This window comes from Cricetulus griseus, chromosome 9 (genome assembly GCF_003668045.3).
Source record: "Cricetulus griseus strain 17A/GY chromosome 9, alternate assembly CriGri-PICRH-1.0, whole genome shotgun sequence".
In the NCBI taxonomy this organism is placed as follows: domain Eukaryota; kingdom Metazoa; phylum Chordata; class Mammalia; order Rodentia; family Cricetidae; genus Cricetulus; species Cricetulus griseus.
This window is the reverse complement of record NC_048602.1, coordinates 3,548,804-3,576,469: the sequence shown is the minus strand read 5'-3', so window position 1 is coordinate 3,576,469 and position 27,666 is coordinate 3,548,804. Positions and strand designations below refer to the sequence as shown.

General features: G+C 52.4%; 1 protein-coding gene across 1 annotated transcript in view; it reads left to right on the top strand.

Annotated features, from left to right (window-relative positions):
• The window catches only part of Pepd (peptidase D), a 141,875-nt gene that overhangs the window by 18,746 nt on the left and 95,463 nt on the right, over positions 1-27,666 (top strand). The window contains exons 4-7 of the mRNA XM_027430274.2: positions 915-978; positions 10,233-10,280; positions 14,604-14,665; positions 24,291-24,335. Of these exons, the coding sequence (XP_027286075.1) occupies positions 915-978; positions 10,233-10,280; positions 14,604-14,665; positions 24,291-24,335 (219 nt within the window). The remainder of the gene's footprint in view (positions 1-914; positions 979-10,232; positions 10,281-14,603; positions 14,666-24,290; positions 24,336-27,666) is intronic.

The window sequence follows — 27,666 nt, the reverse complement described above, 5'->3', positions numbered from 1 at the left end:
ACCAGAGAGAATGATGGACTCCTAGTTCCCAGGCAGTGCAGTGTTGTGTCACATAGGCTGTGGAGCCCTGAGAGTCTCCTCCCTGTTTTATTTGGGAATCCCAGGACCCACCCCCCACCCCCAATCTACACAACCATCGTGGCTCTGGAAATAGAATGTGAGGCTACTTTCTGTGCAGTACCGAGGCCTCTGTTGGTTAGGGCACCTGCTCTGAGATCGAGATAGGATGGGAAGGGTGGGTATCTCTCCTTACGTGGCAGCCAGGTGTGCGATGGCGGCGCAGGGTGGCGTATGTACATCACAGGACTTGGTGCTTTCGCCCCTCCCTCCCCCCCATGTTGTTAGTTTTCTTCTGGATGTGAGCGCATTGCCCCTAACAGCATTGACTCCGAGGAGCTGGGAGCTGGCGGGGCGGGGTGGCAGCTGGGTTGTCTCACCTCATCTACCCGGTGCTTTCTCCCTGGCTAATTTTTCCAAGTTTGATGACTAAGCTTAAACTCTTGTCATCACATTGACAAATACTGATATTGACTTCTTTAAAGTGTTAATTTATTAACCTCCCTCTAAAGAGGTACAGCCTGGGAGGCCACTTACTCCAGCCCCCCCCCCCAGGGTGAGGCGAGTTGGACGGCTGCCCGGTGGGTCAGTGACACGGAAGGAGACCGTGGAAGCAGCTTGCCGCTGCTTGCTGCAGGCAGCTAGGGGCAGAGTGGACTGAGTCAGGGGTTCCAGAGGCGGCAGAGATGGGTCAGTGGCCTGGCGCCCTTTCTCAAGTGCTGGGTGTACCTGCTTAGTGCTAGAGTCTCACAGCAGGAGGGAGGGACCCAGGGCTTCAGGGATTTGGGAGGCAGAGGTGGCCAGGCTGAGGCGTTGCCGAGCCCCTGACCATGGTTTCCACTGTGCTTCCTTTTGAGGATCCATTCCAAGGAGCATTTCAAGGAGAAGTACGCCGTGGACGATGTCCAGTACACCGACGAGGTAAGTGGCTGACATGGCGTATTCTCCTCCCACTGTCACAATCTTGGGACACCGCCGCTGGCCACCAGCCACCCAGGAGCACCCCTGGGTAGAAAGGTGCTCTGAGGAAGCTGTTCTCAGCCTGGGAAGTGCATCTAACCCTGGTAGACGCGTCTGGCAGTTGGGTTATGGTGACCCCTGAGGCCCCTCTCTGAGAGGCAGCGTGCCTGCAGATGGGACACAGGTGTAGTCAAAGTTGCTGGTAGGCTTGGGCAGGGACTATTTAGAGTCCCCTCACTAGCTACGGGTGCCACTGTCAGAAGAGCCCCAGGTTGTGGATGGCTAGTGAGAAGAATTAGCTCTACCTTCCAGCCCAGTGGCCCAGCAGTGAGTCGTGTGTGTAAATGTATCAGTGTTGTCCCAAGGCTGTGAACCTGCCCCGTATCCAGGCAGACGAACAGGGCTGACTGAGGCAGAGATGGGGCCCAGCTAGGAGCTCCAAGGTCTGAGTGAGCAGAGTCCTCTGATACTGTGGCTACTGCCTGGCACTTGGGAGGCGTCTCTGCTTCACCCTGGAAGCTGTCACAGCTCCACGTTCTACGCCAGTCAGAGCTGGGTAGAAGTCAGCACCTGACCGGCAGCATCAGCTGGACGGGGCACCGTGGCCACATTGCCCTAGAGAGCGTGAAAGTGGACACCTGCCAAGAGCTGGGGCTGCCAGGCCGTGAAAGCAGCGTAGATGCCTGTCAGTGGGTGAATGGAGGGAGGAAATATGCTGTGTACACACAGTGGGTGTTACTCAGCCATGAAGTCATTTCCTGCAAATGTTTCAATGGACGGCATGGGGACCTTCGTGAGAAGGGAAAGAAGCCAGATGCCATGAGTTTGCCCTCAAATGTAGAGTCCGGATCAGTGGTTCTCCCTTTTTTTCTGAGACAGGGTTTCTCTGTGTAGCTTTGGAGCCTGTCCTGGCACTCACTTCGTAGACCAGGCTGGCCTCGAACTCACAGAGATCCTCCTGCCTCTGCTTCCTGAGGTCCCCAGGGCTGGGATTAAAGGTGCCCAGCTCAGGATCAGTGGTTCTCAACCTTCCTAACGCTGTGACCCTTTAATACAGTTCCTCATATTGTGGTGACCGCCCCCCAACCATAAAATTCTTTCCTTTGCTACTTCATAACTGTAATTTTGCTACTGCTATGAATCATAATGTAAGTATCTAATGGCTGGGTGGTCTTCGGTGACCCCTGTGACCCCTGTGAAAGGGTCGTTTGATCCACAAAGGGGCCGGGAACCGCCCGTCTAGATTCTAGATTAAAACCTGTCTGCCTGTCCGTCTTGTGTGGTGTGAAAGCAGGGAGTGGAAGGGGACCAGCGAGAGGAAGAGGAAACAAGAAAGGACAATGGAGAAGAATATGGTCAAAGGTGCACGGGCGCACACGAGAACACACCACAGTGAAGCACGGGCGCACACGAGAACACACCACAGTGAACACAAGTGCACACGCGAGAACACACCACAGTGAAGCACGGGCGCACACGAGAACACACCACAGTGAAGCACGGGCACACACGAGAACACACCACAGTGAAGCACGGGCGCACACACGCGAACACACCACAGTGAAGCATGAGGGCGCACATGAGAACACACCACAGTGAAGCATGAGGGCACACACGCGAACACACCACAGTGAAGCACGGGCACACACACGAGAACACACCACAGTGAAGCACGGGCACACACGCGAACACACCACAGTGAAGCACGGGCACACACACGAGAACACACCACAGTGAAGCACGGGCACACACGCGAACACACCACAGTGAAGCACGACTTTGTGCTGTGGATACGCACTGATAATTTCTTTGAAAGACCATGATGAAGCAGAGATGCGTCAGGGGAGGAGATCTGAGGGCTGGGGTGTCAGAGGAGAGGTGGTCATGAGAGCTGTCCAGTGGAGACCAGGCAGAAACCCCTCCCCTCTCAGCAGGACACAGCTATTTTGGGGTGACAGCACCAGGTGAAGAAGCAGGTTTTGGGGGGCCTAGCCAGGTGAGGAGCCTGCCTGTCTCTGCTTAGGGCTTTGCGCCTGGCCCACTTGCTGTGGGACAGACAGCTCTCCTTGACCTTGGCGGACCAGCTTCGCGCCATCCAGTGCAGAGGCAGCGTGGTCCTGCCTTGAGTCTGCAGCTCTGGAATGTCCCACCTCACAGTCTGTCATCCCCCTCCCGAAAGGCCCTGCACACGCCCTCCTGGGTGCCCTCAGGAGAGCTTGTGGACACTGGCACTGTCTGGCTGCTGAGCCGCACCTGTCCCTTGGTTGTCCCAGCTCTAGCCTGAGAACCTGGTTGTTTGTCTTGCCACGTCTCCACCTGGCAGCCCAGGGCGTGGGATGGCACAGGAAGTGACTCGGTGGATGGAGTCACTGAAGCAGAGTAGTCAGGTCCCTGTCAGGTTCCCAGGAAAACCTCAGTGAAGGAGAATGCTCACACACCTGTGCCTCGGTCCGTATCTTCTGTTCCTTCTGCACTGTTGGACCATAGAGAAATAGGCAGTTTGTTATTTTTTAAATTTATTTATTATTTTTACTTTATGTGCATTGGTGTTTTGCCTGCACACATCTGAGTGAGGGTGTTGGATTTCCTGGAATAGAAATTACAAACACTTGTGAGCTGCCATGTGGTTGCTGGGAATTGAAGCCAGGTCCCCTGGAAGACCAGTCAGTGCTCTTAACCACTGAGCCATCTCTCCAGCCCCAAGTTTATTTTTTTCTGTAAGGTTTCTAATAATTATTAGCATGTGTTTAAAAATTATTATTTTTAAGTGTCTGTCTGTGTCTGTGTGTATATATGTGCATGTGGGTGCAGTACCTATGGAGGCCAGAAGCGGGCATCAGATTTCCTGGGTTACAGGTGAGCTGCCCTCTGTGGGTGCTGGGAACTGAACTCTGGTCCTCTGAAAAAGCATCAAATGGAGCCATCTCTCATATACATATTACATTTTCATGTTTATACACTGTGTACTTTGATCATATCTCCATTTACTGCTTGTCCTGCCCCAATACTGACCCTCTTCCTCTTCTCAAATCGTTCCCTTTCTACTTTCCTTTTCTCTCTTGTTCTTTGTTGTTGTTGTTTTCTTCCAGGCAGGGTTTCTCTGGCACTCGCTCTGTAGACCAGGCTGGCCTCGAATTCTCCGGGATCCTCCTGCCTCTGCCTCCCGAGCGCTGGGATTAACGGTGTGAGCCACCCCACTACCTGGCTTCCTTCTACTTTCCCCCCCCCCCCCCACTTTCTTATCTTTTTCTTTCAACTGCAGAGCCCACATCTGAGGGAAAACACAGCGTGTCTGTCTCTCTGAGTCTTGCTTGACCGGGTGATCCCTGCTGCAGACGGCATAATTTCATTCCCAGTACCACCCCCTTGCGTACCGCATCTCCGGTCTCCGTTTGTCTGCTGACGGGCGCCGGGGCTGATTGCTCGTTACTGCCGTGAATTGTCCTCCAATCAATGTGGGGCCGCAAGAACCTCTGTAGTAAGCGGACTTAGCTTCCTTTGGTATTTACCTAGGAGTGGCGTAGCTGGCTCATACATGGTTTTATGAAGAGCTTCGTACCGATTTCCACACTGAATGTGTTTCTTTAAAGCCCTACCTGTAGTGTCTAGGGCTCCTTCCCCCACACATTGAGAGGCAGCTTTTGATAGAGCCTGGTGACCTGTGACACCTGAGGGTGTTATAATGTAGCCAGTAGTACCGGTCTCTCTGTGTGTGGCTCAGTAACAGACTGAATGTTTATCCCTAGCGCCTAGTGAGGTCATTTGCTACATTGTATCTCTAGGGAAGATGGTCCTGCACCCTGACCTTGCTGCTCACGCCGCCCTGTGGCAGGTGTATCTCCAATACAAGTGCAGCTCAGAGGGCTCTCCCCTTATCAGACGGGGAGGGAGAGCAAGGATGAGCCTCTCTCGGGGTTGGGAGATGGATTCCTGCCTTAGGCTGGGCCCCCCCCTGCCGAGTAAGAACCCTCTCTGGGCTGCAGCCTCATAGATGGACGTTTTGCATTTATAACTGGAGGGAGGGGAGAATTCAACTCCCGTTTACACTGTGGGGAAAGGAAGGAGACCTCCAGATGCAGGACAACAGAGGAAGACAAAGAGTCCAGCTGGGAAAGTCCACATAGGCCCTCTTGCTCTTAATCTTTTAAGGTGGGATGTTAAAGGAAGGCAGCGATAGAGGTCAAAGGTCAGGGCCTCTTTAGGGTTCTGGGGTACTCTGCAGGAGCAGCACAATCATGATTGTCATGATCAGCTCTCTTGGTCACCGTGACTGCTGTTCTGTGCTTTTGATTTCTCTGCTGCAAACAGAACCGAGGGCCTTGGGCGTGCTAGGCTGAACCACGCCCCTTTGACTGCTGTCCTTCCTGGAGGTGGGTGGGGGCTCCTCTTAAGAGTAGGACAGTCCCTTCTCTCTGGGGTTGCTCATTTATAATGATCCCTCCCACCCTGTTCCACAGTGAGCCACAGGTCCAACCCAATTTACAGACACGAAGGTCAAGACCGAGAGGTAAAAAGGCCTCATCTGTGGCCCCACAGCTGGGGTGTGGCGGCTTTGCGGTGACCTTAAGACCTCCAGATTCCAGAGGCTATCCCCTCCGGCTCTACATTTGTCCTGTCAGAAGTGAAAACCTGACCTGTAGGAGGCTTGCTTGTGCAGAAGTGACCCGGGTTTTCAAGTGCCCGTAATTTCCTGAACCCGGGACCGAACCCCACCAAAAGGAGCAAACTGCTGCAAGCATTTTCTGATGTGGGCAGCACTCAGGCTTAGCCCATCAAGAAAGGTGACAGGGAACTCCTTAGGCAGGTTCTGTGGTGCTCAGCCCAGTCTAGCCTTGTTCGTCCTTGGCCATCTTTGTAAATCATACAGCTAGCCGCAGCTCTGAAAGAGGGTGGGAATGGCCAGGTCATAGCTGGTCCCTTAAAGTAAATGCAGGTAGCAGAGAATGTAGCTCAGGTGGTAGAGCCTGGCCTGCAGGAAGCCCTGAGTTCAGTGCCTAGAACCACATTAGTGAAGCATGGCCGTGCATCCTGGTAGTCCAGGCCCTTGGGAGGAGGAGGCAGGGGATTGGGAGATAAGATCAGCCTCAGGTATATAAGGAAGTCAAAGCCTGGCCTACATGAGACTTTGTCTCAAAAAAAAAAAAAAAAATGCAGATGTTTGCGATGACGGAACTGGGTCCGCTTCTCACAGAAGAGCCAGAGCTTAATTATAGGGACAGGGTCACTCAGGGGAGCCCCTTGTAGAGGCTCCACAGCATTGCTGTGTGTACTTGGTATAGAAGCTAGTGTCTAACTGGGAGCTGGCAGGCTGCAGGGTGATTTTTGCTCTTGCTTTATGGCGTCGGGCAGATGTCCGAAGGTCTCAGGGTCAGTTACTCAGCTGTAGGCAGGCAGGGTGTAAGAGAAACGGCTACAGCTGCCCAGGGGTAGATGCTGCCTGCTCCTCAGCGTCCTTGGTGTGGGAGGCTTCAGTAGAGAGAGGTCTGTGATGGGCCCACGATTGCTGCCTTGCTCTGAGGGGCTGCTACGTAGCCTGATTGTTCAAGAATAGTCAAGCATCCATATTGTTGGTGCTATTTTCATTTTAAAAGCAGATTAAAAAATGTAAGGGCATTTCAGGCCACTGATGTGCACTGGTGTTTTGGGAGACTGCCAGGAATAATGGTTTGTTTTCAGGAGTTTCAGCACTTGCGAGGGCAGAGCTCTGCATGCTAGGCCACATGGGCTTTCTCGGCAACACAGTTGAAGCATGTCTAATTCTTTTGTTCAGAGTGACTCACTGGCTTGGTCAGAGTCCTGGTTAGGAGCCTGTGTTAAGTTCCCTTAGGAAGCTTCTGGATTGTCCCCAGGGCAGGATCTGGGCTCACAGGGCTCTGATAAATTCTTCGGGTGCCTGTCCACCCAGTCAAGGCTGCCTGGGAGATGGATGCTATGCGGCCCACAGCAAGGCAGGGGCATTTAACAGCCCCGCTGGGGAGAGCAGATGAGTCCCCGGTGGCTTGCGCTCCTGGAAGTGAGGCCTAGGGTTATTAGAGCTGGAGCTTCATTCGGAGCCAGCAACACAAAACCCGCATCTTGTTCCCTTAATTTTTGAGGCATGGCCTCCAATCGGTGTGCTGATGAGCGTGGCGCTAATGGGTCTCCTCGGAAGGCAGATGGAGCTGCTGGGCTGGGAGACGTTCTGCAGCCGGAGAGGTAACCAGGGCCCACTCAAGCAGCTGCGATCAATAAAAGATGTTACTCTGCCAGGACTCAGTGACGCCTGGCCTCCTCCCAGAATCCGGCCTCCATGCATTTGAACACCAGGCTTGCAGCAAGGGGGCTTTCTCCTCCATTATCCCTAACCAGCGTGTCCAGAGAGTCATTGCGGAGAGAAAAACCATCCGCCCGCACATTTGTTATCCAGCTCCTCTCTCCCAAGGACAATAGCAGATACAATCCCCAAGTGCCTCCTCGCTCTCTGATTCTGCCGCTGTAATTGACGGCATCGTTGTGTGCTGAAGAATGCAGACCCTTCATGTCAGCGAAACAACATACCCAGGGCCTGACACACTCGGCTCCGTTGGCTTTAATGAGCCCCCTCCCCTCCAGGAGAGCAGGCGGGAGGCAGGGACTCTGCAAGCCTTCATTTGTGCAACCCAGAGGCCAAGGGGCTCAGTCATTCTCCAAGCCATGACTGACTGAGTGAGGGAAGATGGAGGCTACACCTGGGAGCCACTGCCTCGTGCCCAGATGGCTAGACCATGGTTGGCATGGAATACTGACCTTTGACCCTCTCAACTGGGTCACTTGATTTCTAAATGTTTTTCTTTTTATTATTTCCTTTCTATCCCTTTGTCCTTAGCTTCATTTTAAGGTAGGGTCCCTTGGAGGCTATGCTGGCCTTGAACTTATGGTCCTCCTACCCCTTCCAACTTCTGAGAAAATAGGCACATACTATTTATTATGCCTGCTCATTTGTTTTTTTTTTGTTTTTTGTTTTTTATTTTCTTATTGTTTGTTTGTTTGTTTTTTTAAGTAAACTCTTTCTTATGAGACAGGGTCAAACTCACGATCCTCCTGCCTCAGCTTCCCAGATGCTAGAATAATAGATGTGAGCCAAACCGCCATATTGGGAAATCAGCCCTTGAAATAACATAATTATATATATGCAAATATATGTAAATTATGTATAAAACTATATACCAGGATGCTCACACAGCATTATTTATAATAATTCATCATTGGAAATAATTTACATGTCCAGCAGAGGGAGAGAGGAAGAGATTAAGTAACGATGCTGAGTCCTTAAAGAGAGTTTCCTATGTCCACATTGTTAAAATCTGGGCTTTGTTATTTCTTTTCAGAGAGAGCGAGCGAGAGAGGAGAGACACACACACCACACACACACACACACAGAGAGAGAGAGAGAGAGAGAGAGAGAGAGAGAGAGAGAGAGAGAGAGAATGTGTGTGCGCGTGCCTGTGGAAGCCCGAAGAGGGTGTTGATTCCCCAAGAGCTGGAATTCTAGGTGGTTGTGAGGCAACTGATGTGGATTTTAGGCACCAACTTGGGTCTCCTAGAAGAGCACTCAGAGCTCTTAGTCCCCGTGCTGTCCCTTCTGTCCTGGTTTTGCTATTTCCTACCTGTGACTTTAGGCAAGTTCTATAGCCTCACACAGGCCATTTTTATCCGTGAGTCCTGGACGTTTGTAGCAGCGTTTTTATGGGTGGTTAAATGAGGTGATGTGTGTAAGATAACTGACATGGGCCATAATCAAAGACTTATTGAACGTTTGCCATCCCCAGTGGTAGTGACTGCTAAAGACTGCATGTTTGAAGAGCATTTAATGACAGGAAATAAGCGAAGCCTATAATTTCGTATGATCCAAATGTCATTACCGCTCTCTGTTGCTGTGCACAGAGCTGCACTGTCTCTGGGGATGGCAGGTGCATCCTTCCTTTCATGGCTCTCACCACGCTCCGGCTTCTCTCTGGGAGCCTTTCAGTATTGAAAAGTGTGTGTACTTATGTCAAAACTTACCGAAGCGTCCGCCTTAAATACGTGCGGCGTTGGGTGTTTCCGCAAGCGCAGCCAGCCTGTTCCAGAGCCCACCTTCCTCTTCCCGTGTCGACCGTGTCAGAGAGCTTATGGTGTGGGCGAGGAGCGCGATGACTCCCAGCAAGGTGGTCAGCGCTCTGGGGTGCAGGGTTCCTCAGCTGATGGATGGCGGGGGGGGGGGGAGGCAGAGAAGGGAGTGACTGAACCTGCTTTCGGGGTAGGGGTGGGGCTCAAAGCCCAAGTGGGATGTGATGGAGTAGGCAAGATGGTGGGGACGGTCCAGTCATCGGTGACAGTGGGCAGAGACGTGGGCAGGGGGCCTGTGTCCTCTCACTCAGAGTACCCAGGAGGAAGCATTCAGCCCGCAGGGGCAGAGAGAGGCCTGAGGGGGTGGGCGTGGAAGCCAGAGTTGGGTTGAGGAATGCTGCCTCTCCTCGCTTAGTTCAGGAGGGCAGTGGCAGGCAGGCAGGCAGGCAGGGACGCGTCTGCCCTGAGGATGGGAGGATGGTGTCTAATGGGGTGGACCTTTCAGGAGGGCAGGCAAGCTGCACACCGGTGCTGGCCTTGAGAGGGCTGTTTGGAGCCTGTGTGGTGTCTGGAGGAAGGTCACGTGATGAGGAGCGTGCTAGGTTTAGCTTTGCACCCTCTGTGCGCTTCCATAGCTGTAGGGTTTTCTGGAGTCCCTTCCCTCGCTGAGCCCCAGTTTCCTTCCTCATCTTGAAGGGGCATGGACATAGTGCCTGCTCCGTGGATGAGCGCTGATGTCCTTAGGTGGCGATTGTTTCCATTCCACTTTGTTGATGCTTGGACTGGTCATTTGTTGCTGTGACAAAAAAAAACATGAGAAGCAACCTGAGAAAGGGGAGGTTTGTTTTAGTTCAGATTCAGAGTGTCAGCCCATCCTGGGTGCAGTTTGTGAGCACGTGGTGGCGGTGGCGAGTGTTCCCATCACAGAAGGCCAGGCAGGATGCAGAGGGCGGCAGGACTGAGGGGCCTCAGGAATGTTCTTCCAAGGCCGCCCTGTGACCTGCTTCTGCCAGCCAGACCCCACCTCCTAAAGGATTTGCAGCCTTCCAGATGGTGCCACAAAGTAGCCACTTAACAAGAATCTGTCTGAGACACTTCTGATTCCACCCTTAACACTGCTCTAACGTGGGTTTTCTTTTGGTTTTCAGATTGCCAGTGTCCTGACCTCCCAGAAACCCTCTGCCCTCCTCACCTTGGTAAGTGGCTGGTGTATGGGAGCCTTACAGTACTTGGCACTAAGGAGATATTTGTAGCGAGCTAAATCCCTGCCTCTGCTGCTTGGAGGATTATACAAAAGGAAGCTAAGATAGAGGCTTGCGAGGCTGAGGCTGGAGAATTAGAGGCCGGCCTGGGCTACATAAGACCTGGTCTCAGGTAAACACAAAAGAGAGGCCGAGAAATGGCCACCAGTGATAAGTAGGGACACCTGTGTAGTTCTAACGGCTGCCGTGTCTAAGATGCCACCCTCCAGTCTGCATGGGATACGTTGTATCTGGTCTTGCGGCCACCGTGGGCAAAGTATCTCCAGCATTCTTGGGGTTAAAACCAGACTGGGACAGGTAACAGTGTCCAGCTTAGGCTCACAGCATTTCAGGTATAAATTGTCACTCCTTATTCGAACCCTGAATCCCCTATGGTAATTCAATTTGAAAATCTCACTCTTGTACTTTAAGGAGTTCATATCCTTGGGTGGGGCAGCGTGAGGGGGGCCTCCCGGTATCCAGGCAGGGCTGGGGGAGGGGGGAAGGGGGCGCTGTTGTACATTTGTCTACCTCGACGGTAGGACTCTCACACAGAGAGCCCTTCTTGCTTTCAGAATGGCCCTTCTCTCCTTTGTTTATACAGAGATACCCTCCACGCCACACCTCCACACCGGCTTCCCCTTGTTCTCTTTGCTATACTGCTTCCGTGGCTAAGCATGGAGGCTAGCTGCCGTGATTACGGTCAGACCTGGCTCAGTGTGTTTTTATCTGGGGTCGAAGATGGACAGGGATCAGCTTGTTTTTTTTTTTTTTTTTTTTTTTTTTTTTTTTTTTTTTTTTGAGACAGGGTTTCTCTGTGTAGCTCTGTAGACCAGGTTGGCCTCGAACTCACAGAGATCCGCCTGCCTCTGCCTCCCGAGTGCTGGGACTAAAGGCGTGCGCCACCACCGCCCCGCTAGCTTGAGATTGCTGAGAAAGCTGTGTCTGCTGAGAGTGCCTCCCCTCTTTGGGTGGCTTGCTTTTCTCTGAACCCCTTGTTTTGTCCCACTGTACGGCTGTATTCCCATTGGATATCTGCTTACAGTTAGGAAAAGGAGACGGCTGGAGGCTGAGGCCATAGTTGTCCCTGGGTAGCCATGGAAGGTTGGTTCCCAGACCCCCTGAGATACCAACCCTACAGATGCAGGAGGCTCTTTGATTAGAGTAACCTGTGCACACCCGCCCACATCCGGCAAATCACCTCTAGGTTACATACAGTACCTGACACAATGCTAAGTGCCTGTCTTAGTTAGGGTTTCTGTTCTGTGATAAACACCATGCTCTAAAGCAACTTGGGAAGGGAAGGGTTTATTTCGAATTATAGCTTGCAGTCCAGCATTAGGGAATTCAGGGCAGGAACTCCAGCAGGACAGGGACCTGGAGCTGATGCAGAGGCCAGCCGTGAAGGATTGCTGCTAGCTGGCTGGTTCCCCGTGGCTCAGTGTTCTTCCTTAGGCCATATGGGAACACCTGCCGACATCAGTCATAACCAAGAAAATGCCCTACAGGCCAGTCTGATGGGGGCGTCTTCTCAATTCTGGTTCCCTCTTCTCAAACAACTCCAGCTTGTGTCAGGTTGACATAAAACTAGCCAGCACAGTGCCCCGTGTATGATGTTACACTATCTTGTTTAGGGGGAGATCATTAAAACAAGAAATCTGCAGCTAGCATTGTTTTTTGGGAGGGGTGGTTATTTGTTTTCTTTGTTCACATATTTTTGTTCTGTGGTGGTTGACTCTGTGGTTAGTTACAGAATTGGGTCAGGTGTCTCAGGTTCTTGGTGTCTCGCCCAGCTCCTGCCTGGGCCCCAGTGTCTGAGCAGTGTGAATAGAGTGCTCTGGCCCACTCAGCCCCGCCCTTGCTGTGCACCTGGGATGCTGTAGACACCAGTCCCTGGCTGTGTACCCGGGATGCTGTAGACACCTGTCCCTGGCTGTACCCGGGATGCTGTAGACACCTGTCCCTGGCTGTACCCGGGATGCTGTAGACACCTGTCCCTGACTGTACCCGGGATGCTGTAGACACCTGTCCCTGGCTGTACCTGGGATGCTGTAGACACCTGTCCCTGGCTGTACCTGGGATGCTGTAGACACCTGTCCCTGGCTGTACCCGGGATGCTGTAGACACCTGTCCCTGGCTGTACCCGGGATGCTGTAGGCACCTGTCCCTGGCTGTGTACCCGGGATGCTGTAGACACCTGTCCCTGACTGTACCCGGGATGCTGTAGACACCTGTCCCTGGCTGTACCTGGGATGCTGTAGACACCTGTCCCTGGCTGTGTACCCGGGATGCTGTAGACACCTGTCCCTGGCTGTACCTGGGATGCTGTAGACACCTGTCCCTGGCTGTACGCAGGATACTGTAGACACCTGTCCCTGGCTGTACCCGGGATGCTGTAGACACCTGTCCCTGGCTGTACCCGGGATGCTGTAGACACCTGTCCCTGGCTGTACCCGGGATGCTGTAGACACCTGTCCCTGGCTGTACCTGGGATGCTGTAGACACCTGTCCCTGGCTGTACCTGGGATGCTGTAGACACCTGTCCCTGGCTGTACCTGGGATGCTGTAGACACCTGTCCCTGGCTGTGCACCCGGGATGCTATAGACACCTGTCCCTGGCTGTACCTGGGATGCTGTAGACACCTGTCCCTGGCTGTACCTGGGATGCTGTAGACACCTGTCCCTGGCTGTGCACCCGGGATGCTGTAGACACCTGTCCCTGGCTGTACCTGGGATGCTGTAGACACCTGTCCCTGGCTGTACCTGGGATGCTGTAGACACCTGTCCCTGGCTGTGCACCCGGGATGCTGTAGACACCTGTCCCTGGCTGTACCCGGGATGCTGTAGACACCTGTCCCTGGCTGTACCTGGGATGCTATAGACACCTGTCCCTGGCTGTACCTGGGATGCTGTAGACACATGTCCCTGGCTGTGCACCCGGGATGCTGTAGACACCTGTCCCTGACTGTACCCGGGATGCTGTAGACACCTGTCCCTGGCTGTACCCGGGATGCTGTAGACACCTGTCCCTGGCTGTACCCGGGATGCTGTAGACACCTGTCCCTGGCTGTACCCGGGATGCTGTAGACACCTGTCCCTGGCTGTACCCGGGATGTTTTAGACACCTGTCCCTGGCTGTACCCGGGATGCTGTAGACACCTGTCCCTGGCTGTACCCGGGATGCTGTAGACACCTGTCCCTGGCTGTACCCGGGATGCTGTAGACACCTGTCCCTGCCTGTACCCGGGATGCTGTAGACACCTGTCCCTGGCTGTACCTGGGATGCTGTAGACACCTGTCCCTGGCTGTACCCGGGATGCTGTAGACACCTGTCCCTGGCTGTACCCGGGATGCTGTAGACACCTGTCCCTGGCTGTACCCGGGATGCTGTAGACACCTGTCCCTGGCTGTACCCGGGATGCTGTAGACACCTGTCCCTGGCTGTACCCGGGATGCTGTAGACACCTGTCCCTGGCTGTACCCGGGATGCTGTAGACACCTGTCCCTGGCTGTACCCGGGATGCTGTAGACACCTGTCCCTGGCTGTACCCGGGATGCTGTAGACACCTGTCCCTGGCTGTACCCGGGATGCTGTAGACACCTGTCCCTGGCTGTACCCGGGATGCTGTAGACACCTGTCCCTGGCTGTACCCGGGATGCTGTAGACACCTGTCCCTGGCTGTACCCGGGATGCTGTAGACACCTGTCCCTGGCTGTACCCGGGATGCTGTAGACACCTGTCCCTGGCTGTACCCGGGATGCTGTAGACACCTGTCCCTGGCTGTACCCGGGATGCTGTAGACACCTGTCCCTGACTGTACCCAGGATGCTGTAGACACCTGTCCCTGGCTGTACCTGGGATGCTGTAGATCTATGATGCCTTTTCTTCTTCCTCTAATTTTCTTCTTGCTCTTTGTTTTTTCCTGTTTTTGTCTATGTAGCCCAGGTTAGCTTTGAACTGGTGATCCACCCTCCCCAGTGTCCCCACCCCCACCCCCTGTGCTAGGACTACAAGCATGCACCATTCTTGCTGGATTTCTGTTTTTTACATCACATTGCACCAGGGGGGAAAGTTGCATCTTGGCTCTGGGGGCCCAGCTTAGAGTTACCCTGCTGTGGAGCCTATTTTTCAGGGAAGGGCTAGGGGGGCAGGACATGCTGGGCTGTGGTAGGCTCCTTGCTCTCTTCTGTTTGAGTCTGGCTTGAAGAGGCAGACACCCCTAGGCAGGCCTTGGGGCATGACACACCTGTTCTCACCCTGCCTTTTTCTCCCCACAGCGTGGTGTCAACACAGACAGTGGCAGTGTCTGCAGAGAGGCCTCCTTTGAGGGCATCAGCAAGTGAGTCCCTCCTCCACCTACTCCCGCCTTTGCCAGCTCATCTTTCCCAGGCTGGCCACATGCCAGGGAAGGGCGCTAAAAATGGATTTGATCAAGTGTTTGGAGGAAAGGTGTCCGTCTTTTACCATAAGGAAAACACCCCTCCTTGTTGGGCTCCATCTTGGAAGAGCCCTGGGAACCCCGGGCACTGTGTTGTGGCAAGAGTAGCTGTTTGCTTTCCTTTGTTTCTGTTGCTTTTTTTACACTGATGGATTATGTGTGTGTGTATGTGGGGGTGAGTGTATGTGCCATGATGTCTGGAGGTCAGAGGAAAGCCGGTGGTTCTGGTTCTTTCCTTCCACCATGGAGATCCTGGGAGTTGAACTGGGGTTGTCAGGCTTACTGGCAAAGCTTCTTTACCCTTTAAGCCAAATTATCCGAATCCACAGCCTTGTTTTGTTTTCTGTTTAGCCTAGGCTGGCCTAGAAGTAGCCCTGACTCTGAGATTTGTAGGTTTGTTTTGTTTATATACCCCATCCCCAGTCCTGGGCCAGCCCAGTTCTCAGCTACTCCCAGCGTCTCCCACTGCCCTAATCTTTTACTCACTCCCCTGCTGTTAAGCTCTGGGTTGAGCCCCTAAACCCTGCTTAGGGAATTGGCTCCTTCTCTGGGCAGGAGGGTAATAGGCCCATCTCCTTGTCACCCCTCACTCCTGCCCCCAGAGAGTGCTGCCAGCTAGCTGCACATGGGTTGCCAGGTGAGACTGGGTCCTAGGAGATCTGGGCACCGGCGGCTACTGTAATAGTTGGGTCCTTGAGGCAGCACACAGTACTTAAGCCTGCTCCTGCACCTGAGCCACAGTGTCCCCAAGCACAAGTTCTCCATAGCCACTTTGTCCTCTGTTGTCCTTTTGTGGCCTGAGGTGGTACCGGAAGCCGCTCCTGGTGATTATGTCTGAGTCTCAGCCACAGGAGGGGATCTGTGTGTGGAGGGGATCTGTGCTTGCGCTCGCCCGCTCGTCCGTGATGGAGGAGTGATTAGAAGGGATTATAAGCTCATGAATATGCATCATTTCTCCACCGCTAAGAGCCGTGGGGCGGAGGCACTAGGTGTCCAGTTTGCTTCTTTCTTGGCACAAGCTGCCGCTTCCTCTTGGGGATTTGCCCTAAGTGGCCTGACGGTGATCAGCCCAGCTTGCGGAGATGCCAACTGCCATGTCACTGTCTTCTTCCCCTAACACCCAGCGCTGCCAGGTGTCTGCTCACCTTTCTCATACCGTCTGCAGCCTCTGCCTGGGTCTCAGCCATGTGGGAAGCACCCTGTGCTGTGCTGCGATTGGGTGGCTGGCTCTCGCTGACTGGCTCTGTGACTTTGGCCACCACATGTTAACACAGCACTGCTTGGGTGATGGGGACCAAAGGAGACTGTTGGGGGCCAGAGCCTGCACGGTAGCTCAAATCTGTTACCCCGGGAGCCTTGATCTCCCCAACTCTCTGGTAGCCAAGTGGACCCAGCATGGTCCGTGGCCTGATTTGTGTTTGGCCATAAGCTGCGGTGTCTGGACCCTGCCACAGAGGATGCTGAGATTCTCCTAGACCCGGGTCTGGTGGATTATGTCACTGGTGAGGTCCTGGTGTGAAGCTGGGGCAGACCTCTGCTGCACTAGGAAGTTTCACTGAGAACAGCAGTTGGAACCCACACGGCCATCACAATCCCTGCGGACCAGAAGGGAGGCCTTATTCTGTCTCACTGAGAGGATTTCCTGCTGCAAACTCATTCCTTGCTCTCCTCTTAGGAGATCCCAGCTTCTGCCCCTTGCACCTCCCCTGAGTCTCTTGGGTCCTTCTCAGAACCCTAGGGAGCTTGTGGCCTGCAAGCCTCCACCCCAGGACATCTTGAGGCTGGTCTGTCTGGTTTTGTTCTCGAGAAAAGATCTAGCTGTGTAGCTTAGGCTGGCCTGGAAGTCACAAGTCTCCTGCTATAGGTGTGCACCACCGTGTCTAGCTTAGGCACCTTCTCACAGTCGTCCTGCTCATGGGACGCACATACATGGTGGGGGCTGCCTGTGGTGTTCCCCAGGCCACACAGCAGCTCTCTGTGCTGGGTATGGGCTGGTTTGGTTTCCGTCTGACCGCTCATCCCTGCTTTGGAGTGTCTGGCCTGTGTGTGGTACCCATATCCCCTACCCTCCTTGGTCCAAAGTAGGCTTGTCCCTTACGCCCATTCTCTATGGGCCTCGCCTCTCACTTTGTCTCTTTATGTAATTTTCAGGTGTTCCTATGCTGGGACAGGAGCCTTTATCAGGCGTCCTCTAGTGCCAGCAGCACTGACCTGAGGTCCTGGCCATTGGTTCATGTGCCCGTAGCTCCTCCCAGTTAAAAGTTGTATCTGTGTCCCTGGGCTCTGGCTGCATCCCAGTCCCATGCCTCTCACCAGTCAGGTAGCAAGTCACCTACTAGTCACCTACTAGTCACCTACTAGTTTCTGTGCCAGGCTAGGGAGAGACCTTGTCTCCAACGGCCACCGTGACTCAAGATTGCATTTTCCGGCCTGCCGAGTGTTCCAGCTGTTTGCTGGATAATAATAGCCTGTTTCCTAAGCAAGATGAATCTTGCTGTTGTTGCCCTAGTTTCCAATGTGCAACTGCTCTGTCCCCTGTCACCTCTCACTGCCTGGATGAAGCCCCACATTCCTGAGGTTTCTGCTTCTGACACCTTTAGATGTCTCTCTTGAAACACCTCCATCTTGGATTTCTGTGTGTCCTTCTACCTAGATGGATACTCGGGTTTGGCGCTCTCTCTCTGTCCTGCCACGCCTCCCAGGCTGTTTCCCCTTGACCTGCATGAAGGAGGGGTAGCGGTGGCCTTGGTAGTCTACCTGTCCCAGACCCTCTCGACTGTGATCCAGCCAGGGAGTTGGTTTGTGACTTTCCTTCCAAGTGTGGCTTCATGGAGTTACCTGCCTGGGGTACAGTCCCATGTGTGTAGCCTCAGGCCTTCCTCAACAACCCAGGACCAGAGACAGGCCTTCTGCGGCCCACAGAAGGGTGTGCACCTGCTCTGAGAGTGGTGGGGACAGGGCAGAGGGAGGTGGAGGTGAGGACGGTGGTTGACGTGCCAGAGGTCAGAGAGAGTTTGCTAGAGTCGCAGGTCATTGGGCTTACAAGAGGCTGTGGCTTCTGATTTAGCCCTCTGTGATCTTGGTGTTGAGTGAGGGGTCTGCCCATGGTGCCATGCTAGGGGCCCTGTTGGATCAGAGACAAGTTCCAGGGAGCATTTAGAAAAAGGCCTCTCCGTGAACTCGGGTGGACATATGGAGGAGGGGTCGGGGACTCATTTCGAGGCCTTGCTGTGAGTACAAGGGCTGGTGTATAGGCTGGAGCGGGGGAGGCAGAGATAGCGGGGACAGACCTGCAGTGGAGGGGACTTGAGATGTCTTCTTGTGAACTCCGGGCATCCGGGGCCCCTGGAACACTCAGCTCCTGCAACCAATGACCAAGCCAGATGTCATGGATCTTTGTTAGTGTCTGAGGAAGATTTTTAGGGCAGAGTTTCCTGAGACAGGGAAGCTGACCATGAAGGTTCTACTGGGTGTTCACGTGGCCTGAGCTGAGGGTCACCCATCCATCCATCCATCCATCCATCCATCCATCCATCCATCCATCCATCCGAGTCAAGACGTGTAATGGGGATGCTTCCCTGGCACGAGACCATGCCCCTTCTAGACAGGCAGAACCTGTTCCCATGAGTTCCGGGTGGAGACAGCAAATTACAGAGTTCGCTGTTTCATGCCGTCATCTGAGAGAGAAATACGGTCCTTATTTCATATCAGCTGGATATTGAGAATAAGCATATTTCTTATCTTTTGGCATTTAGTTAAATTGCCTTGCATATTTGAAGACAATTGGTTACAAATTAATTCCATTTAAATAAGCAGTTAAATATGAAATGCTGAATTTGGGACTTGTTAATGCAAGGACATTAATATTCAACGATGTGAATTTTAAAACCCAGGAAGTTAGAGGGACATTATTAAAACTTGATGATTTACAGCAAAATGCCAGTTTGTGGTGTGGGGACCATGACCTTTGGGTAACGGTTAACTTTCATATCAAGTTAATATTTAGGATTGGATTTCAAATTATGGCCCATGGATATCTCCATGAAGGGAGAACCTGCCCCAGGCCCCTAGCAGGTAGGGTGTGTGTGTGTGTGTGTGTGTGTGTGGTGGGGGTGGGGGGTGGTGTATCCTTCAGTGGGTTAGAAACGCAAGGGTGGGGGTGGGGACAGATGGAGGCGTGGCTTGGGCCAGGCCCACCCTTCCACTGTCCACTCGTAGGACACCCTCTAACCCTCACTGGCATGGTAGCTTTTGGTTTTTTTTTTTTTTTTTTTTTTTTGTATAGTGAACATATTTGCATTAGTGAAGGTGTTACTAGCCCTGAGGCCACACTGTGGAATATCTGAATTTCATCAATTAGAGTTAAATCTCTCCACACGGACTTTGGGGCTCCTCGGTGTGTCTGAGTGTGTTGGTCTGGAATTCTGTATGTCTGTGTGTGTGTGCCTTGGTCTGTGTGTCCACGTTTATGTGGTTGTGGGTCTTTCGGGATGTGTGTGTATGTGTGTGTTTCTGGATGACCCTGTCTCTTAAGAGTTTGTGCTGTACATGTCTGCCTGTGTCTGTGTCTATGAAACTGAAACAATTCCTCCTTTGTCTGTAGTTTTGATTCCTGCAGTCTCACAGTTAACCCCAATCTCAAAATGCTACATGGAAAATTCTAGAAATATGTAATTCATAAGGACCCCAGGTTGGTGCTCATAGCCTTCAGGATGGGCTCCCGTCCCAGCAGAGACGCCCCTGAAGACTGTGCGGTGGGGTGACAGAGATGAGGCCAGAGAAGAGAGGCACGAGGGGACAGACAGCGGAGGGCATGGAATGCTATACACAGGCCAGGCGCCCCAAAGCACGAGTCCCACTGCTGACTCTGTTCTCAGCCCTCACTCACGCCCTGCTGTTGGGAGACAGGGTTTCACTGTGTAGTCCAGGCTTGCCTCAAATTCCTGGTCCTCTTATTACCTCAGCGCCCTGCACGGCTGAGGTTGCTTGCACTGCTCTGCTTGGCCAGCTCATGAGTCTGTGTTGTTCTGGGATCCCATCTCGCATCGTTTACCCGGGATATGTCAGTTATCCGTGGTACATGTGACCCTCCCCCGAAAGTCTCTCAGTAGCTGTCTCTCTTGTCAAATCAGCCAGTACTTGTGTTCAGATAGCCTCTATTTTACTTACGATCAATTTTCCTAAGCACAAGTCTGTTGACGCTGGCAGTCTTATTATAGTATGTTGTAATTGTTCTATTTTACTATTACTTATCCTAGCCTCCTGCTGTGTCTAATTTATAAATTAAATTTAACATAGCTATTCATGCTTGGGGGAGGGAACCATGATGTGTCTAGTGTTCAGTACTGTCTATATTCTCAGGCATCCACTGGGGTTCTAAGAAGGTGTCCCTCCTAGGACACAGGCGACATCTCTGTCCATCTGTGTGTTTTGTGTCTCGGGTGTCTCTTATGTGCACATCTGTGTGTGTCTTCTGCCTGGTCTTCTAAGCTCACAGCGGTCTTTGTGTGTGTGCCCGTGCAGCCCTGTCTGTGTGCTGCCCATGCGTGCACGTGCGTGTGTGTGCTCGTGCAGTCCTGTCTGTGTGCTGTCATGTTGACCTGTTACACCTCGCTGCCCATGCGTGCACGTGTGTGTGTGTGTGTGTGTGTGTGTGTGTGTGTGTGTCTGTGTCTGTGTGCACATGGGTGTATATGCATTGTGTGAAATGAGATGCAGCGGGCTGTTGAGTAGCTAGTCCAGCACTTTCCTGATGGGGAATGTACTTCTGTGTATGTTCATCTTATTGATTGTTGAATAAATAAAGTACCGTTTGGCCATTGTGACAGCAAGTTAGGTGGGACTAGGTGTCGAGGAGGATTCTGGGAAATGTAGTAAAAAAGTGATGATCCGCAGGAAGTGACATAGCAGGGAGACTCATATATAAACAAGGGCAAGAAGGAAGTGGCCCCTTTGTCTTCCTCCAGAGTCACCATGTGAGCCCGGGATGAGGACACCAGTGGAAGGCGTCCTCTATAAGATAAGTCATATAAAATATATAGACTTATGATAATTAAGACTGAGCTAACAGATGAGAATCCTAGTCATTGGCCAAGCAGCATTTGTACCTAATGTAAGTCTCTGTGTGTTATTTGGGGCCCTAACTCGGCGGGCAGAACTCGGGCGGCTGGCGGAAAGCGCCCACGTGGCGGTAGGGCTCGGGTGGCTTTTGGCGGAAAGATTTATGGCAACACTTTCGCTAAGGAGAAAGTTGTGAGGTGGGAGGGTTGTGAGATGGCAGGGACGTCTGTGTTGTCTCGATTTATGTGACCTGCTGCCCCATTCTTCATTCCGAGCTACAGTGGCTGTCTGTTGTCTCTTTGATGCCCCACAGGTAGGACTTTGATTCTTTTGTTTATGTGTGTGAGTGTGTCTGTAAACCACATGCAGCCAGTGCCCTTAGAGGCCAGAAGAGGGCACTGGATCCCTTGGAATAACAAATGATTGCGTGCTGGTAGGAGCTGGGAACCGAACCCAGGTCCTCTGTAATAGCAGCAAGTGTTCTTAACCACCGTGCTGGGAATAAAGGCGTGCGCCACCACCGCCTGGGCTCCGTGACTTTGATTCTTAAGTATGTAAGTTGATTTGGAACCAAGAAGCCTTGCTTGTACTTCAGGATCTCCAGAGATTCAGAGATGAATCCTCTAAGGCTGCTGGTGCCTTTTCTTGCCTGTCCCTGCTGCTTGGTGTCAGGGTAAGGCTACTCCTTACAGCCATGGCATTAGATCAGTTCTGATTCCAGTAATGAAGCCATGGAGAGGCCCTGGGCTGTACTCTCAGTTCTGCCTGTGCCTCTGTGGCGGAGATGATGGAATCCAGAAGGCTAAGGCTTACCCATGGGTCCTCTGCTCGTGACCTGGTTCTTGTGACCAGGGTTGGTGCTCTCACCGAGTAGAATGACCTCCATCATTATCAGTTTGGGAACATTTGCATCACCTGAAGGCAGCCCTGTGCTCCCCTGCAGTCCGTGTCATTTCTCCAGGCCCCTCACTCTGTGCAGCTCCTAACCACCTGTCTCTCTGTTCACCTGACACTTGATGACAAATTGAGTCATCCCGTTCTTTGCATCTGGGATCTTTCTCTTGTCGTTGTGTGTGGAGGGGTTGTGTGGTGTGTGTGTGTGTGTGTGTGTGTGTGTGTGTGTGTGTGTGTATGGATGTATATGAATGCATAGTCACATAGACTCATGTGTCTGTTGGTGATTTTTAAGGCATTACAAGCAAAAGCTACATTTATGCTGTCTGCATATTTGCCTGTATGGTCACCTTTACCTGTGACCCCTCCTAAAGGTTAATTTTTTTCATATCTGTGTATGTCTGTGTGGGTGTATACACTGGTATTCGGTGCTTGCAGAGGCCAGAAGAGGGCATTAGGTCCCCAGGAACTGGAGTTGCAGGAGCCACTCAACATGGGTTCTGGAATTGAACTCCTTTCTTCTGAAACAGTGATATACACTCTTAACCACCAACCGTCTCTCTGGCACCCACTGCTGCCTTTAAAAAGCAAACAAAAAATCCACTTTCTAAGCATTTATTCATTTGTGTTTGTGTGCACATGTGGAGGTCTGAGGACAACTTTCGAGAGTTGGTTGTCTTCCACCAAGTACCAACCTTGAAGCCCATGGGACACCAGTCTACATGGCTGTTATTCCTGTTCACGAGGGCAACGATGGTGGCGTTGACATCCTTGGGCAGCGCATTTCCACAGTGCAGGAGACAGCTGGACTTGTTCTTGGCTGTGCTGGGGGTCATAGATTACCATCGATTGGCAGCCCCAAAGCAGCTGTGGTTGATCTCTGCTACCAAAGTTCTCACAGGAGCCTCTGCAGAGACAACTGGAGCATGGGGGCGGCCAAGGGGAAGTAGGTACAAGGCTAGGGCAGAAGTTGGTCTAGAACCCTGTCAGATTCATGGCGGGGGGAGGGGGTTTGGGGGGGCTATGATGGAGGAGGCAGTTTGAGAGATGAGGTTGGCACGGGTTGGGTGTTTGATGTCATACAGCCTCATCGTCCTCCATGAAGCCACAGTCTGATTGCTCAGGGGTGGTGACAGGACCAAGATAAAGCTCTAGAGTCTGAACACTTGGAGAACTCCAGTTGTTCAGACATCTTTCCACAGCCAGTAGTGAGGTAGAACCAGGGTCCTTTCCAAAGCTGTGCAAACCCAGGAAGCCCTGAGTCCAAGCTGCTGGGTGATCTGGATGTCATGGCCGTGGCCATGGTTGTTAGTGGCATCCTTCGGGTCACTTTGGATCTCATCAGTTACCTTGGGGTTCAGATCTACAAAGATTGCCCGTGACTCACGGTTCCTGGCACCAGTTTAACAGAAAGTGATGAAGGATTTGGACGCTTGTCTATCAGGCTGAATCCTGTGTCTTAGACAGTCAGGCTCGCAGTAGGCCTTGCCCGTCTGGACATACGAATGGACATGCATTCACCCATGGTGGACCCTGATGGTACAGTGCATCTCACATAGTCAGTGTCACGGGTCACAGTGAGACCCTTCTCCTTCATTTTTGAAACATATCTTTACTGAAATTTTTTGTTCTCAATTTTTTTTTTCTTTCAATTCTTTGAACATTATCCCTCTGCCTTCTGGTTGTCATAGTTTCTGGGTCAGAATTGGCCGCTGATCGGGACACACCCAGATCATACCGCGTGGGTGGTGAACTGAGTTTCTCATTATGTTCGAAAGATGCAGGAGCTTCTTGATTGACAGCTGTGCTGCATCCCATCAGCCTCTTGTAAGGTTAGAAGCTGGAAGTTGAACCACCCAGTTGTAGATCCTCCTCATAACATCCCAGTCAGAAAACTGAAAAGTCCTAAGTCCTGCCGTTGTCACTTCAGGGCCACCAACATAGGCACTGCTGTTTGGCAGTTTGACTATAGTATGTCTTAGAGACCATTGAACTTTAAGGGACTGGAGAGATGGCTCAGTGGTTAAGAGGACTGGCTGCTCTTCCAGGGGACCTGGGTTCAATTCCCAGCACCCACATGGTGGCTCACAGCTGTCTGTAACTCCAGTCCCAGCACTTTCTCTGGCCTTCACAAGCCCCTGGAATACACATGGGACACAGACATACATGCAGGCAAGATGAACATGAATTGAATTTGTTTTTTAAGAAGGATGTGTAGATTTGTGTGATTTTGGGTGTGTGTGTGATTTTTTTTTTATCAAATTAGTGAAAAGTTCAGTTTCGCCACCCCAGTATTTTTTTCTGTTCCCGCTTTCCAATACTCCCAATATGTGTATGTTCATGAACTTGATAAAGGGTCTATAAAGGGAAGAGGGGGTGGTTTATAGCCCAAATTCTTGGTCTCCAGGCCTACTCAAAGAGGTGAGCAGCATCTTTCTCCGGGGCAGAGAGCCAGGAAGTTAAAAGGTGGGGGTCTGTCTTGATCATGGCATGTCTGTGTTAAACGAGGTACTTATCACTGGGATGTGTTAGACCGTCCAGCTAATGCCGTTGGTGTCTTTTGTCTTTATAGGTTCAATGTCAACAACACGATTCTTCACCCAGAGATTGTGGAATGGTGAGTGCTGGGCTTGTGACTCCTGGGCTCGTTGGTGTGCTCAGCTCATGGAGGATGGAGACAGTTCTCTTGACCACCCTTCTTAGAGAACCAGTCACGACACGTGGGCCACCGTTACCCATGCTGCTCATGGCCTTGGCTCTTCCATAGGCAACTCCTACATCCACCCAGCACAGCTGTTTTGCCGGGTGGTGGCTTTGGGGTGAACCTTCTGAGGCTGGGGGTAGCTTCTGCGTGCCATTCGCTTTTCTCCCCAGGCCACCGAGCTGCTCTCGGATGGCAGGAAAACAGTGTTTATTGTTGAGTGGCCGCACTCACTGTGGAAGAGGGAGAATGATAGGCAGACTTCCCTGAGTCGGTGCAGAAGGCTTCTGACTTCTAATCCTGAGTCTGTGGTGACATTTCCCGCCTAGTTGGGAGATCTGAGGGAATACTGTGTCCTACACACAATGGAGATGAGGGTGGTACATGATGAGGCGGGGAGGGGGGGAGGGGGGGTTGGGAATCGAGGGCTAAGCAACCCTTTGTTCAAGGACATTGGAGAAAAGGATGGTGGCCTTGTGTGGTCACGCCAAGCCAGGGAAGTGCCCTCTGAGTGGACTGAGGGACATCGTCTCCTGAGAGGAGACGAAAGCTCAGGAAACTTGAAGGACTTAGGAGAATATAGATCAGGTTTGTATTTCCAAAAGCCGTTTTAGCCTCTAACCGGAGACTCGGCTAGAGGCAGGAGTGGGAGCCAGTTGCCACTTGGTCATGGAGGCAGCGGGATGGACAGACAGACTCTCGGGCGAGCTGGGTCTGAGGCAGGTGCCCATGGGAGATGGGTAGAGACACACCAGCTGCTGACAGGTGTTGATGGTAACTCTGGCCCAGTGCCACTCTCAGCGAGGATGGAGACTGTCCTTCGGGCTCATGGCATCTCTTGTTTGTCTGTCTCTGTAGCTCACTCAGCAGAACAAGTCCTGAGCCCTCAGAATCGGCCCGTGTCCACTCTCTGCCTCACTGTGACTCCCCCCCACCCCCAGGTCACTGACAGTGGGGAGTTGTCTTGGAGACCACAGCTGGCTTGTGAGCTCCAGCATCTCCCCGAGGGATGAGCCATTAGTTCGTCACTTTAGAGCAAGCTCACTTTAATTCCAGTGACATTTGCGAGGCTCCAAGGTGGAGTCTGCACTCATAAGAATATCTCCTCGCCACAGCTTTATTAAAGCGAGCAGCAGAAAGGACTTATTTGGCATTTGATGGTAGTAGAACAATTTCAGAAATGTCACATTGTCCTTGCCGCCTCAGGGGTGTGTTTTTAATAGCACAGGGCCCAGGCACTGCAGTGATACAGTTGATCTTGGCAGATCCATCATAGCCACAGTTATTGCCCTCCTTGCTGGAACCCAGGGAGGGGCTCTGGGTGTGACAGCAGCGGGTCCTTCATCTCCCAGAGCACGTGGGCTTTCTGTGATACTACAGGGCCATTTGGTGTTACATTTTTGGGAGTTGCTGGGTTTTGCTTATCTGTCTGGGGGAGGGAGTGTTGCCGTGTACCTCAGGCTGACCTCAGACTTCAGATCCACCTGCTTTTTCGTCCCCAGTGCTGGGACTGTAGGCCCCTGCCATCACTGCTCCCAGGTCTTGAGTGCTCTGGCTGCCTGCTCTCTCCCGCTCGGCCCCATGGAGGGAATCTACCCAGGGGAGACTGTCAGCTCAGGTCTTTGGCCTTTTCAGGACCACTGAACTTTTCTGTATCCGTAGCTTCCGCTGAGAGACTATGGTCATAGCCACCTTACAGTGAGAGAAGAAGGATTTGCCAGTCCCTGTTTCTTCATCTGTAAGGCTGAGGAAGTGATTTCGGGGTGCAGTGCTTGCATGAGACGAGGGTCTAGCTGGTTGGTGTGTCTTACCAACACCGATCCCTAGCAAGACTCCCCACGTAAGGCCTGTGCTGATAAACCCTGGACTTGCCACTATTTCAAGAGGTCGTTGCTATTGATAGATGAGGCCGCTGCTCTAGTTCTTCCCATGCTACAGATGAGGAAACTGAGGCCCCGAGAGTTAGTGACACCCAGGGAAAAGCCATGAGCCCAGGCTGTTGGCTCCATAGTCGTACACAGACTCTTGTAGCTCAGCTAAATGCCTTGGAGTCTGGGTGCCTGAGTGCCAGCTTCCTCCCAGCTCATTCCTAGCCCCTGTGGAAGGCCAGCTGACTGGAATCCGTGGATTGAGTCTTGGGTTGAGTACAGCAGGACCAGAGAGGGGCTGTGTGGGAAAACATCCCTGGCATCCCCACAATACCCCAGGCCCAGATTAGCATTTTGGGCATGTGGGGGCTTTTCCAGGTCCGGTCTGATTGAGAGGTCTCCTGGCATGGGGAGCCGGTGCTCTCAGGTTTTATGTTTTGTTTTCGGGGTGGCATTCATTTCCTTTGTGTGACTGTTTTATTGTTTTCCATCCTCTCAAGCGGCGCCTTTTTTGATTTCCTGTAAATTCCTCCATAATTGTACTCTTCCCACAAACACACGATCATAACTGCACATTCCTTTCCTTTTGTTCCGTATCGCGGCTGGAACAGATAGGTCAAAAGTTGAATCTTTCTAAGAGCAGGCACGTCAGTGCCATAATTCAGGCTGGGCTTCTGCTCTGCTGTTTTGTAGAGGATGAAATTGATCTGGAGGTAGGGTAGGAAATAAAAGGAGATGCCTTCATCCCTCCCATCGCTCTGTGCCAGGGGCTGCAGCTAAGAACTCACAGAAGAGTGAGTGTGTCCACAGCCGCCGTGCTTCTCCTTAGGTTTCAAGTGAGACCGTGTCCATCTGAGTCATACGCCGGTTTTAGAAGTGTTAATTACACAGAGTGAAAGCAGCCTGCATGCATTAAAATGTGATCTGTAGGTAACATTTCTGCTCTTCTACCTCCTGCCTGCACAGGAGTCAAACTGCAGGGGCCTTCAGGGGAGAGGTGCACAGGAATGCGTCCCAAATTTAAAAACGTGTGCAGACGATGCCCTAGATTCCTGGCATATGGGAAATACTGCAGTGGGACCGTCGTCTGTGTCTCCTGCTGAGTCGTCCTGGCACCCTCCGCAGACCCTTCCTTCATGTAAAGACTGGAGAGCCCCAAGGCAGGGAGAGAACTTGGTTCCTGCACGCCAGGAAGTGGGGGTTGGGATGGGGAGCATCACTGTGCCAGACACCTGGCCCATCGAATTAGCATCTGGTCACTAGCCTTGGAAACTGGGCAGAAAGGAGAGTAGTCACTGTGGCTGTATTGGGAAGATGGAGAGCAAAAGTCTCAGCCATTGGTGCCTTGGTGGGCACTGTATGAGGGTTTTGTTTTGGTT